We start from the raw sequence: 14,763 nt of genomic DNA, 5'->3' as shown, positions 1-14,763 counted from the left end.
AGTAATGTCACAAATTTTCTAATGTAAGACACAAACATGAAAATGATTAAGAAAACAAGGGTATTCTCAGATTTCTTCCAGAATACAATTCTTTACTGAGGTTTGTTTATTTATATAAATCAGTTATTGCAAACGAAAGTTTAGACCTCCTTAATGAAAAATCCACTTCAGACATTTTCTTGTAATCCTTCCTACAGGACTGGATGCCAATGGTGATGGTGACAAAAAGCAGCAAAATGCAGTGTTAACAGAACTGCAAGAGACAACGCTAACAGTTCCAGGGTCGGACCAAAGAGATATGAACCCTTTGGCTCTAGATAATTCAGAGTATGAATCGATACATGAAACCACCCAGACAGGTAAGAAAAGCAACTTTCTTTATGCTTGGATAGAAATTAATTGTAAACTTTGCCTTGTAACTGAATAATGAACATATATACAGTAGAACCTCAGATTTAAACACCTCGGGAATGGAGGTTGTTCGTAACTCTGAAATGTTTGTAACTCTGAACAAAATGTTATGGTGGTTCTTTCAAAAGTTTCCATCTGAACATTGACTTAATACAGCTTTGAAACTTCACTGTACAGAAGAAGGCTGCTTTTAACCATCTTAATTTAAAAGAAACAAGCACAAAAGAACTGCCTTGTCCTTTTTTTAACTTTCCCTTTATTTGTTTAGTAGTTCACGTTTAACACGGTACTGTACTGTAGTTGCTTTTTTGTCTCCGCTGCTGCCTGATAGCATACTTCTGGTGTGTGGTCAGTTCATAACTCTGGTGTTCATAAATCTGAGATTCTACTGTACTATATACAAACATCACTGGAAATAATCACTCTTGCTCGTCAAACTAAACATCTTACAGAATGTGTTCAAAATCTAAATTCTGTCAAAGTACAGTAGTTTTCCCTTAAAAAATTAACATGCTAATATAAACATGGTTCTTGTACAATACTGCATTTTGTGGGTGTTAAATAGACAATAAGTGTAGGTAGATCAGCTAATAAGTGTCTAATACTTGTGTGAAACAGACCATATTAATTGGTATAAAGACTTTTTTCTTATGAAACTGTTTCACACATTCTTCTGAGTCCCCCTTGTTACAAGCTTCTTAATGAAGCTCTAAATGACCAAACTTTGTAGTGGTCTGTTTTAGTAAAGTTTTCAGACGACTGCAGCAGGGTCTTGCTATACTTACTGTTACCTAGCTCTTTTTTAAGTATATATTATAATGATTATGTAGCATAGTATCAGGAATAGAGTCCAGTTCTGACTGTTTAGTGGCATAACAACTAATAGCTTCAGGGATGGAGGGGAAGGAAAGGGAAGAGAAATAGGTGAAGGTGAATTAAGGAAGAAAAACAAAAGACTGTAATGGTGGGTTCTAGAGGTCATATTTTTCTGCAGAATGGAAGAAATTACTAAACAGGCAGTAAACAGTCACTGAACATTTAGTTTATAGCATGTTTGGTCTTTGTACATACCTGCCATTGACCTCATTGGGAGTCTTCACTCTAGAGTGATTGTAGTATGTAGTCCTAAACTTGTACACTAGTCCAAGGGCAATAATTAGAAATGGAATTTGACCACCTTGACACAGAGTTTGACATCCCTGGTCTAGGAGACACAAACATAACATTTTGCAACGAGGGGGAAAATATATTGGCTGATCAGATGTGGCTGTAACCATTTGTACATCAATTGCGTTTACGAAAATGGTACTGTAAAATTGTGGCTTGAGTTACAGCAACTACGTCTTTCCTTCGGAGTTGTAGTGTTTGTGAATTTGGAACACGGTGGTGAGGGCATGGTGAAAATGGATCAGTTCTCAAACCTTCATTGGACCTTGGCCCCCTTCTGACAACAAAAATACTACACAATCTCAGGAGAGGGCACTGAAGCCTGAGCTGGCCCGAGCCCTGCCACCCCATGGGGGAGGGAGGAGCAAAGCCAAAGCCCAAGAGCTTCACCCCTGGGCAGGGGGCCTGTAACTTGAGCCCCGCCACCCAGGGCTGAAGCCCTCAGCTTTGGCTTCACTGTGGGGCTTGGGCTTCAGCTCTGGGCGGTTGGGTTCAGGTTACAGGCTTCCTGCCCCGGGCTGAAGTCTCGAGGGTGGTGGGGCTTGGGCTTTGGCTTTGGGCCTGGGCCCCAGCAAGTCTAACGCCCTCCCTGGCAATCCCATTGAAACAGTGTCGTGACCACTTTGGGGTCCCAACCCGTAGTTTGAGAATTGCTGGTACTTCACTGCACTGCTTTCTTCCTATTTGCAAGGGCTTACTCAACCTTGAATTTACTTAAGTTTCTTTTCAGTTGTGTAAGTGTGATAAAACCAACTCTAACTCAAGTATTTACATACCTTACCATCAAAAAAACCGAGGAGTCCTTGTGGCACCTTAGAGACTAACAAATTTATTTGGGCATTAGCTTTTGTGAGCTAGAACCCACTTAATCTAGCCCATGAAAGTACTTAATCTAGTACTTAATCTAGCCCATGAAAGCTCATGCCTAAATAAAGTCTAGTCTCTAAGGTGCCACAAGGACTTCTCGTTGTTTTTGCTGATACAGACTAAGATGGACCTCTGAAACCTGATACCTTACCATATACTTCCAGCTCTTCTCTAAAGCTCTTCCAACTGCTTGTGGGCACAGTGAGAGACTTAGATGACATCCAGACATGTTGCTTTATTAATCTTTTATATTCCTGATGTAGGGATTATTAATTCCTTACTTTTCTAATTGTTAGTCATTCTTTTTAAGTATCTAGCGTTAGAGGCTTATTAATGTTCAAAGTGTAGTCTACTGCTGACCCTGTGTATGACATTTTGAAGAAGTTACTTTTAGTACTTTCTGGCAGAATTCACTTTTAGATTTCACTGTTTCTATTCGATTTAATCTTACAACTGTACGTCTTCCATACTTAGGAGGAAATGACCAATTGCAGCCAGAAGGTCAGGAAGACCTACGAGAAGTGCTTAAAAAAACACTGGAGTTCTGCTTATCTAGGTATGTATAATACGTAAATATGGGAAATCGTAGGAGAGTTAGGATCCTGTTATATATTACTTTCTATCCCCAAGACGTGATGGGATCTCTATCTTCCAAAAGTAAAAACTTAGTGGAAAGGAATAGCAATATTAAAGGAAATGATCCATAGAAAAAATACAGCATGTAATGTTACTGATATATTCTGTAGCTCAAACAGAAAAATGAATTCAATGCAGAAATTCCTGCATCGGGTGCTGTGACCTGTTTTATGCAGGAGGTCAACAATAGTTGCTTCTGGCCTTAAAATTCATGAATCTACTGCTCTGAAATTCATAACCCAGTTTTATTCATCATAACTCTACTACTCATTACCTTTTTAATGAATTTAGATTCAGAGGATAGTGAAACTACTATGAAATAAATAAAATACAATTCATAAGGTTGTTTTGTTTCTGTACCAGAGGGCTTTGATATGCTTGTGCATTCTGCCTATGCATCTGTATTTGAGATGAAGTAAATTCCTTTCATCCTACATGGTTACAAAACAAATACAAGATGTTAACCCTTGAACTCCTGTGTTACCACTTAGTTAACATCCACTTACAATTGAAATAGTCCATTGAAATAGTGGAATTTTCAGGACCTTGCATATTCAGGAAGATGGATCACTTGCGTCTTCCAAGTATGCCAGCACAATTTGTGGCAGTGAAATGGCTAATGGCCGGTGGTAATTCTAACAATTTGAAGTGGAACAGCAAAATAATGATGCTGAGTGGTTCTGATGGGAAAATGAGTGAAAATATTCTCAAGATAAAGGATGCTGTAAGAATCTGGTACTTCCTACTTTATGGAGATGGCTATAACATTCCACCATGGGAGTTTGTCTTTGCAAATAATGCTTTTTGCACATGATGAATTTAGTGGGAAACCAGGATTAACCACTTATTTTTCTTTCCAACAGAGAGAATCTTGCCAGTGACATGTACCTTATATCACAGATGGACAGTGATCAGTATGTGCCAATAATGACAGTAGCAAACCTTGATCATGTCAAGAAACTCAGTACTGATATGGATTTGATTGTGGAAGTGCTGAGATGTAAGTAAATGGTATATTTTGACAGCATCTTGTAGTTCATACTGAATGCTTTAGGACCTACTAAATATTTGCAACTTAAATAAGGCCACTTAAAACTATTGAACATGAACGAATATTCAGCCTTTCATATAATGCTAGCACATTCATATTTCAGTGCATTATACAGAATTTCATGGTTGCTAGTGTAGTTTTAATTAGATTAAGGGTCTGTCTATACTGTGACAATGAGCATGTTAAAGATGTTTGGAAAGAAACCACGTTTTACACTGACCCTTTACACAAACAGGATCAAAATTATGTTTAAAAACAGGTTTATGTAAACAGTGCAGGCAGACCTTAAATGACTAGCTCTTTCCGGGTGTAAAACTGCTTCACTTACTGTTTTCTAAAACCAGATTTTTTTTTCCCCCTTTCCTCTTAGCATTGCCTTTAGTCCAAGTGGATGAGAAGGGAGAGAAAGTCAGGCCAAATCAGAATCGTTGCATTGTGATTTTACGTGAAGTACCTGAATCTACACCCATTGAAGTAAGGATATTGTAGTTCCATAAAACAAAAAATGCTTCACTCTCTTGACTCAGGAATTCGCATTCTCCAGTTCATAAGAATATACCGAGGGGATTTAACCTACTTTTTAACATTTCTAATGAGATTGCTAGACTTTGGCTTATAAAGTCCATTAGAATGATCTGTGGTGTTTCTCTGTAGAAATGCATGGTTTCAAGAACATTACAGTAAGACGTGTTTCGTATGAACTTCTGTAAAGGGCTAAAGCACTCAAACTGCTATTGAGACCATACAGAAATTCTTATAAATAGGTTTAAATGCTGGCCTCCCTCTGTAGAACCATGGTTGTAGGTCCCTTACACTAGGGACCTATTCAGGGATTTAGGCAGGTGACCATCCCTTCACAATAGATCAGCAGAGTACTTCTCTGTGGCCTTCCTCATCTTAGACTCTCCCTCCCTTAAAATATTTTCTGCTTGCCTTCTTTACAATATGTTCCAGCCCCTTTTGCTCTGGGGCATAAAATTGTGAAAAGGAAAAACTTCTAACAGAAAAAGTCACTGGTGAAGCTGGAAGCCCGTCCTTGTGAGTTCAAGCATCAGAAGCTTTCCTGTAGCACTGAGGCCATCAGCTTAATATACACTAGTTTGTTGGAAGGAGTGTTAGTGGTCCAGTGGATCACTAATTATGGAACGTGAAGAAAAGCATTGGGGGAAGGGGGGGACAAGGAGGGGGAAGTGTTTCCTAGTGCCTGAATAATGAAGGCATTCAGTGCATATCTTTGAAGCAGATTGGACTTGAGATAGTAGAAAGAAGATGGAGCAGCAGAGGGATCCTTAACTACTTCATTTTGGGGAGCAAGAAGGAAGCAAAGAGACTTGACACAGGATGGGAAAGCATAGAAATGAAAATGTACAAGAACAATTCATGTTGAAAGGAATGAAATGTATTATATTACTGAAGGAAAAAGTAATAGGAAATAACAATGGACTTTAAAGTAAACAAAAGATATGGCAAGTCTTCCTTTCAATAATCCAGCTATTTTAACTTTCAAAGTAGTTAGCGAAGAGAGACATTTCATGTGCGTACAAAGTTCTTACATGGATGTTTTTCCCCCTGTCACCCATTTGCTGATTATCATAAGATGTATTGATGCTGGAACTATGTAGCTGATCTGCCTTGAACATTTGCAAAATAGCTGTGTGAACCACTGGCTTTAAAAATGGCCAAGACCTGTCAGAAGCCAAGTGCATAGTGTAGCTAAACACTGTAGAAACTACAGTAGATGTTAATTGCATACATCTTCTAGCGTAATGGAAAATTGTACAAAGTCTGACCAGAATGTTCAAAGCCACTGTCAGGTCTTCAGAGTCACATCATGGTTCTGGATATTACTTGGCTTTTGGTTCTATGACTAAAACAGAATGGAATATTCTGTACTTTAGGCAGTACAATTGTAAATTGAGATTGAAAAGTATTTTCGCTTCTGTGCTGCCAAAATCCACTATTTTGAGACAACAGAAATCCTGCATTTATTCTCAAATGAAAGTCCTCTAAATAGATTTTTGCTCCTGTTTTTAAACAGTACTGAGAAGAAAAATTCCAGTATGGCCTTTGTAATGCAACATTTCATATTCATTTATATTAAAAATAAGCTTTAAGATTAAGCATTACTGCGGGTATTTTAATCTCTCTGTTCTTAGTCTAGCAAGCTGAAAAGCATTTTTATTCTTCTTGTCTCTTACCAGTAATTCACATTCAAAGTTCTGCACTTCACAATAACCTTTTTTTTTTTTCAAATCCATTTCCCCTTCCTCTCCTCCTCCTTCCCCCCCCCCCCACCTTTTTCTTAGGAGGTTGAAGCACTCTTCAGGGGAGATAATTTGCCTAAATTTATCAACTGTGAGTTTGCCTATAATGACAATTGGTTCATTACATTTGAGTCAGAAGCTGATGCACAGCAGGTAACAACTTCTTTTTTTTTTCCTCAGATGTAAAATAGTTACAGTCTTTAGAATGCTTCAGGGCAATAGCAGATCAGGGTGGGCAAAAATCCATACATATATAAATTTTTTCTGAACATTTCTAGTCAAAGAAATACTGCTAAACCTCCAGTTAGTAATATCAGAAGTCTGATGTTAAGTAAACGTAACCAATAAGAACTTTATGCTGTGTTCATGTGTTCTTGTTTCTGTGAAATATTTTAACTTTATTTACTACAAATGGTGATATTCTGTAGCATATCCTGAAGCATCACCCTATTTGAAGAAATAAAATATTGATTTAGACTTTCTAAATGCCGTTTTAAGAAGTTGTGTAATTCTATATCAAACTTACTTCAATGACTGAAGTGTTCTAACTTGCGTTGACTGTTTTATACAATTACTTACCTCCATTTAGTAGTGGTGATACTTCAAATATAGCAATAGTTCTTGGTCCACCAAAACTCCTTTAACACTAGTTGTGTTGAATTTAATATTCATAATGGATATTTGACAACGTTTTTTACAAATGTCAATTTTATAAGGCTTACAGATACCTTAGAGAAGAAGTGAAAACTTTCCAAGGAAAACCAATTAAGGTAAATAAAGCTGTTTGTACTATTTTATTTACTATTAACATAATAGGTTGGTGTAATTAAGTAATCTAAATCTATCTTGCAGGCAAGGATAAAAGCAAAGGCAATAGCTATAAATACATTTTTGCCAAAGAATGGATATAGACCTCTGGACATGAACCTCTACACACAACAGCGTTATACAGCATCCTTTTATTTACCTCCAGTATACAGTCCCCAACAACAGTTTCCTCTGTACAGCTTAATTGCCCCACAGACCTGGTCTACTACACACAGCTATCTTGATCCAACATTGGTAAGTGTTTAGGAGTATGAGAAGCATTTGTCTACAGCTGCTGCATGTTTAATTGTTTCAGGAAAAGTGTTTAGCATTCAGTTTGAAGGACTTCATGTGAGAGGTCACAATCTAAGTTCCACTCCTCTGATTGTATGTGGTGTGGGTTTTTCTTGAAAGTGGACTCTGGCAGTCCATATTTTGGAGTATGAGAGGCATCTGGTTTCCTTTTTTTTTTTTTTTTTTTTTTTTTTTAAGAAAGGGAGGCTTCAGAAATTACTTTCCTCATGCTTCAAATTCAAATAGGGTTTTTGTTCTAAAGGTTAGACACTTAAGAATCCTCCTCTGAGTGATAGTATTAAATACTTTTTGGAAAGGTAATCTTCATAGCATATGTGTCTGAGTGTATTTATAAATCCACTTCAATATTATGTGTGGAAAGCACCTAACAGGACTAGTTGAGAGGGGATAATCTAGCGCATATTAGTTTAACCTTGCAGGAGAAAAATCTTAAATTTTAATGTGCAGGATTGCCCTATTCGACATATCCTGACAGTTGCAAAACTAACATCTTTTATTATTAGGTTTAAGAATTGTTGATAATCTCTAAGGAAGTACTGATTTAAAGAAATCTTACGTTTTCTATATTCAAAACTAGCAGCAGCCTTAGGTCTGCGTTGCTAGTGCAGTCACATTAGCTACGTGACAGACCCCACATTCTCTGTATTCTACAGCCTTTCCTCCTCCCCACTTACTCTTGCATCAGCATTCATGTCACACTCCCTGTCAGTAGCCAGCTGAGTCAGGGAAGCCAATGATCAAACCAGCAGACCAAATTCAGTGATGAAGCCTGGTCATGGGCCACCTGAGGCATGTTGTATATACGCAAAGAAAAAGAATGTGCGACTTAGTGCCATATCAGAATTACTTCAGCCAGTTCCGCTCTCCACTTGTGCTTCTTGTTTGGCCAGTTGTATTCATCCATGCAGCTTTTTTTGTGCACTCATTGGCTATGGAGTGTCATTGATTGGTGGGGGCCAGGGTTGTCACAAGTGGAACCATCCTCCTACCACCACATCTATCTTTGAGTGTAAAATAAACTAGGGTAGTAGTGCTCAAAATTAGAAAGATACTATTTAGAAATCTTGGCAAACGATTAAAGTCTCCTTGAACGAACTCCCTGTGTATTGAAAGGCAAGATTATTAGAAAGTTGTGGTGAACACATTTGACACATAGGGAAAGCAGGCAGAACCCTTTGCAGTTAGTGTTTAAAGGAAACTATAGAATGGGGAGGAGATTTGATGGAGTGCACGTTCATCTCTGGACACCCATGTCCTGGTTAACACCTAGAAACTTGTTTGGGTTTTTTTTTTTTTTTTGAGATGTGGACAAATGAAGACTCAGTAACAGCAGTAATTGTACCACTTTCAAACATGGTCACATTCTTATTGTCCAACAGTATCACTGGTTATGTCAAAGTCAATAAAAGCATGTTGAGGGTTCCTTTAGAATTAGAAGGAAAAGTCATTCCCTGAATGGAAAATGACTATCATAATGAAATGTTTTCAAACTAAGAGCTCTTCTGAGGAAAGAGTCTTTTAAATGATCAGTACCATCTCTTAAAGATTGATTTGAATAACCTGAATTACATTTATTTACCTCATGCATTTCACTCGGTTTGGACAATAAAAAATACTTGACTTTCTGGTTCTTCACAACTAGTGCCTGTTGCAGCGTTTGGATTACAAATGTTGTAACTTCAGAGCAAGCCTTTTTCACTGAATCTTCACTTGTATTAATAGACTTTGTAAAAATTTTAATTACCTAAATTTGAAGCCTGAAGTATTGAACAGTGTCACTTTTAATCCCTTGATGATGATGGCCTGTTTGCTAGCGCAAAATAATATGCCAACAGTAAGTTGTGGTGTGAAAACTCCACTGTTAAATTTCAATTGTCAGTGTTTTGTGATGCTCTTTGCATTTCCAGACAATGCTGTGTGTGTGTGTGTTGTGTGTCATTTCGGTTGACATAATATAGCCTCCAATTCTTTGAGAAGGACTTGGCACTGTTAAATGTTTGTTGTACTCGTTTCATAGCTGTTTGAAAGTTAATTCTCAGCTCATCTTGCTGATGCAAGTATTAATTGAGACTATGCTCTTACTGTTACCACATTCAGTGGTGGGTTGTTGTTTTTTTTTTTTTGGAGTAACAAACTTTACTTTGAACTAATTAGGCAGAAAAGACAATTTTCTTGGTGCTTGTGCCATTGTAAGAAGTAACCTTAAATTTGGGTTTAATTTTTTAACTAACATGATTATTTGTATGCTCAGTAATAGAGGGAACATTAGTAGAAGGTGGATAGGAATAGTTTAAAAAAAAGTCAAAAATTTGAGTCGCACTTTGTAGCTCCCTTCCAATAAACATTCTATTATGTCCTCGTTTTCATATTGGGAGCAAGACAAACAGTATTACACATGTAGAGTGGTGCCTTAAAACATGAAAAATTAGAGGGTCCCTGTAACAGACATTTGCCAATTTTGGTAAGACTTTGTCAGCAAGCTCCTCAGAAGATGAGGAAGAGACCTAGCATATGGAGAAACTGTAAGCAAAAGGTTGCTAGCCTTGACAGTCAACATGTTTTGTAAACATTTGTAATACTGTACTTTACTTTAAGAGATCGTGTCTGAGGTATTGATATTTGATGACTATTGTTGAATGCTTGTAGTATTAAATAGGTCTATATATACCGCTACCTCGATATAACGCCACCCGATATAACACGAATTTGGATACAACACGGTAAAGCAGTGCTCCGGGGGGGCTGCGCACTCCGGTGAGTCAAAGCAAGTTCAATATAACATAGTTTCACCTATAACTCGGTAAGATTTTTTTGGTTCCCAAGGACAGCATTATATCGAGGTAGAGGTGTATATTAATTGATTAAATAGCAGTTTCCTTGGCATACTGAATAAATTTAACTTACCTGTTTTACTGTCCTTTTTTGCACTTTCAGTGAAGATTTGTGCCCACTTCTTAAAAGTTGTAGTAATGAGCTAACTGGCCATTATAATAGTTACTATGAACTCTGAACAGATGTTGTTTTTTACACTATCCATAATTTTCAAATCTGGATGTCAGCGCTGTTCAAAGTCATTTGTGCGTCAACATAGCAATCACACCTATTTTTTTTTACCTTCAAATGGCTAAAACATGAGTTGTGAGTGTATCCTCCTATTTGGCACACTTGAAAACGAGTATTGGAAAGTGAACTTATCTTACCACCACCAAAAAATGTAACATGAATCTATAATATATTGTGTAGTGGGATGGAGTAACAAGGTACTAGAAATACCAAACTGGGATGTTGGGGCGTATATTATTTCTACTACCTTTTTTACACTGTGCTACCTAATACCATTCCTCTTCCAAAGCTGAATGACTTCATGTCGTCCTTCCGCACATCTTATTCTTCTGTGCAGCTCTTCACTCCTGGAACCCCCTTCCTGACACTGTCTGCCATGCATCCAGCCTGGCCTTAAATGTCTTACTCAAAATGCACTTATTCTATGAGGCTAACACTTTAATCTCCCTTGAGTTATCTTTGAATCCAAACCAGTAAGGGGGGAAACTCCTAATCTTGGTGAAGCACGAATTAGTTACTCAAATAGCCATGTAAGCCTATGGCTGTAGTCCTCTTCCTACCCCAGCTGAATGTTGTCACCATCTCACTGTATTGTCTGTCTTGACATTGTAAACTCTTTGGGACAGGGACACTGTTTTACTAGTCTGTAAAGCTCCATGCATGTTCTGATGCTTTAGACTATAGGAAACCTATCTTAGACCACATAAGGGAGAAAATTAAATCAATATTACAAATATTTTTTACTTTTGTCTCCAGTTGTCATCTTTTGAGCATGTGTAATGGCTGTTCATAAACTTCCTCTTGAATGAGTTTGTCATGCACTGGCCAAAACATATTCTTTTGTCACATAATCTTAAACTAAAAATGAAAAAATAAAATCCTTTTTGGAATACTGTCCTGCGTAGAATGACATGGGATATAGGTTTAAAAATAACTTTAGACATTCAGAACAAGCAAAGAGGACTAGATCTTGGAAATAAAGGGAATTAACCTCCAAATTTGTCTTTCTTTAAAGAAAGACAAATAGTCGCTATTTTTGACAAACCTGTGGAGATTCAAGACTTTTAGTATAAACAAGTATTTAATTTTCCACTCTGAAGATAAACATTCAGTTTGGTTGTATAGTATATAATCTACAAATGTATGTCCACACAATGTTTTTATTCTCTAGGTAACGCCATTTCCCAATGCTGGATTTATCAATGGGTTTACATCACCAACCTTCAAACCCCCTGCTTCTCCATTGACTTCACTCAGACAGTATCCTCCCAGAAGCAGGCAAGTTCAACCAAATAAAAATGTATATAATCAGTTTTTAAAATACCAGTATTCCAGGTGTTGTGCAAGTTACTTTATTCTTCGTAGCTTAAAAAAAAAACTTTAGCTTGCAAAGTGCACACTAAATTAAACTTGCTTTAAGATTAAATATGGCCAGATAATACTTACCGATATCAACATAAAGACACAGCAATATTAAGAGTGAATGATTGCACTGCTGCCTCATAGCTCTGAACTGGTCTGCTAGGTGCATGATCAGAGTTTGGCTGCTTAACATTTTCAGTGGGAACTTGGATCTTTCTGTAATGCAGATTACTAAATGTTTTTCTGGACTGGTTTGCCACTTCAGCTCTGAGAATACTCTATTTGGAATGTCTTTCATGAAGTCCTTGGCTGCAATTACACTATTTGAAATATAATTATCAGCAGATTTATTTGTTATATATTTAAGTTTAGAATAGCTTGTCAAGCACTAAGTTAAAATAGAAGTTCCAAGGTTTAATTTTGCTAAAAATATTTCACCTGTATCCGAATGAAAATCCATCTCTTCTTAAGAGGATGATCAATTTATAAGGATTATATAAATATACAACAGTGCTAAGCAGTTCACATAACCATTTTTTAATACAATGTATTCCCGATTTGTAGGAATCCTAGCAAATCACATCTACGGCACACCATACCCAGTGCAGAAAGGGGACCTGGGCTTCTAGAAAGTCCTACAATATTCAACTTTTCTGCTGATCGTTTAATTAATGGTGTCAGGAGTCCACAGACAAGGCAGCCAGGGCAAAACAGGACACGGATGCAAAATACTACTACAAGTTATACCAAGAGGGATATAGGAACTGGACGAATGGAACAGACTAATATTGACTCTTCTCCTGGCTTAGGAAGAGGAAGGTGAGTGTTTTTAACAGTTGTTTGTATAAATACCCTATGGTGTGATCTGCTTCTGAGTATTTATTTGTATACACAGTAGTAAACACTTTCAAAAACAGGAGTAACATTAAAAGAGCAATATTTAACTATAGCTATGTCTTTGCAATATAATTAAGGCTCTGAGAATTTTTTCTCTGAACATGTTCAGTTGATTAAACAATACATTAATGTTAAATAACAGCAGTAACCTGTTGTGGCTGTAAAAATGTTGAAGTTCTTACTACTTTCGTGTTTGTTTTTGACTTGTGCTAAAATCATCCGTTTTCTAAAACTATATAAAGTTATGGCTTATAGAATTTCCAGGAAATATTTAAATGGGGGCCCAGTTTAAGTGCATTGGTTTTCTTAAGTGACCATTTAAAAATGGCACTTTCAGTTGGTCCTGCTTACTGTGTGTTCAGTCATAACTGCTAGATTGAGTGAAATAGTTAACACTTTGCACTCAGTCTAATACTGTAGATAATTCACCTAGGAGTATGTGAGTGGGATTGTATCCCAGCTAACACATAATATAGTTAACTAACTTTCAGTGGCAGGACCAAATCATGGTTTCATTTATGCCTGTGTCATGCAAAGAACGTAATGTTACATAAGAGTAACTGAGGGCACATTTTGGACTCTGGGATCTGTTGTGCTGTAAGGAAAAAATCCAGTTTACATTTTAGTTCCCAGGTGAGGTTGGCAGGGCTGGGAGTTAGAGAAGCAATTATTTTAATTTACAGATTTAGCAGATTTGATATGAAAGCCGTTGAGATACAAATAAAATGCCATTTTTTTAATCATGCTTTTAGAATTGTATTTTCAAGTAATTTGAGGGCAAAAGGAAGCTATCACTCTTCCTTATCAATAACCAGTTGAATTGTGAATAGGGCTCCATGTCCCGCACAGAGCTTGTGGAAGTGGATTCCGTGACTTTCTGTGACCTCTGTGACTTGTGCAGGGGCCAGTGTGGCTGACCGCAGGGCCACCCAAGCAGTTGGCTCCGGGGACAACCACCCCAGCTGCTGCTCTGCAGCGGACCCCAGGCTGCTCCCCCATCAGTAATCTTCTGGTACCCCCCTGCCAGGTCACGAGCTGTGAATTTTTGTTTATTGCCCATAACCTGTCCATGACTTTTACTAAAAATACCCATGACTAAATCGTAGCTTTAATTATGGAATGTCAAGTTTTTTTGGAAAGCTGAAGTCAAGTCAAATTTACCTGGCCTTTTCACTAAATAAAAATGAGTACTTTAAATGTAAAAGTAAGAACTTCTGTATTAAATCATTTAGTGTGGTATGCAAAAGAACTATATCTGGACATGTTTTTCTTTTTCTAAAAGAGGCTTAAGTTGTGAACAATATGTGAACATCTATAATCATGTAGATGAAAGAATTAGCAAGTGTTTATTATTATAATTTACATTCTGATGCTTTTGGCATTGGATAAAACTCTAGGATATTTCCTAGTGAGTTTCTAATTTTTTTTCTTAATACATAGACATTATATTAATAAAGCATCACAAATGCTGTTACCTTAGTCTTTTTGGAAAGATGTAATGAAAAGCTAAAGATAAAATACATGTTCTTCAAGTGCTTGCTCATGTCAGTTCCAAATAAGTGTGTGCACGCCTCGTGCACAGTAGCCGGAAGCTCTTTCCCCTAGCAGTACCCGTTGGGTCAGCTCAGACATCTCCATGGCACCATATATAGGGCTCTGCTGACCCGCTGACCCTTCAGTTCCATGTTCCCGGCTTTGCACCAACAGAGGGGTGGGCTGGTGGGTCTTGGAATGAACATGAGCAATACATCTTGAATTACAACAATTACGAAAAGTAGGTAACTAGTTTTTTTCCCTGCAAATAAGCTATGTTTTAAAGTTTCAGCCAGTACTAAATAATTTCCTAAATATAGGGTAAAAATTATTCAGCCCTTTTTTATTGGATGGTTTTGGGTGTCCCTGAGACTTCCTCATAGTTTTAGA

The 14,763-nt window shown here is 37.3% G+C and overlaps 1 protein-coding gene across 3 annotated transcripts in view; it reads left to right on the top strand.

Annotated features, from left to right (window-relative positions):
* Positions 1-14,763, top strand: part of LARP4B (La ribonucleoprotein 4B) — a 106,891-nt gene that overhangs the window by 66,328 nt on the left and 25,800 nt on the right. For all 3 annotated transcript variants that reach the window (XM_039526090.1, XM_039526093.1, XM_039526091.1), the window contains 9 exons: positions 198-359; positions 2,920-3,001; positions 3,945-4,081; positions 4,503-4,606; positions 6,439-6,549; positions 7,113-7,166; positions 7,249-7,458; positions 11,753-11,859; positions 12,508-12,762. In XM_039526090.1, the coding sequence (XP_039382024.1) occupies positions 198-359; positions 2,920-3,001; positions 3,945-4,081; positions 4,503-4,606; positions 6,439-6,549; positions 7,113-7,166; positions 7,249-7,458; positions 11,753-11,859; positions 12,508-12,762 (1,222 nt within the window). The remainder of the gene's footprint in view (positions 1-197; positions 360-2,919; positions 3,002-3,944; positions 4,082-4,502; positions 4,607-6,438; positions 6,550-7,112; positions 7,167-7,248; positions 7,459-11,752; positions 11,860-12,507; positions 12,763-14,763) is intronic.

Source organism: Mauremys reevesii, linkage group 2 (genome assembly GCF_016161935.1).
Source record: "Mauremys reevesii isolate NIE-2019 linkage group 2, ASM1616193v1, whole genome shotgun sequence".
NCBI lineage: Eukaryota > Metazoa > Chordata > Testudines > Geoemydidae > Mauremys > Mauremys reevesii.
The sequence above is the reverse complement of the archived record's forward strand: the minus strand, read 5'-3'. Positions and strand labels throughout refer to the sequence as shown.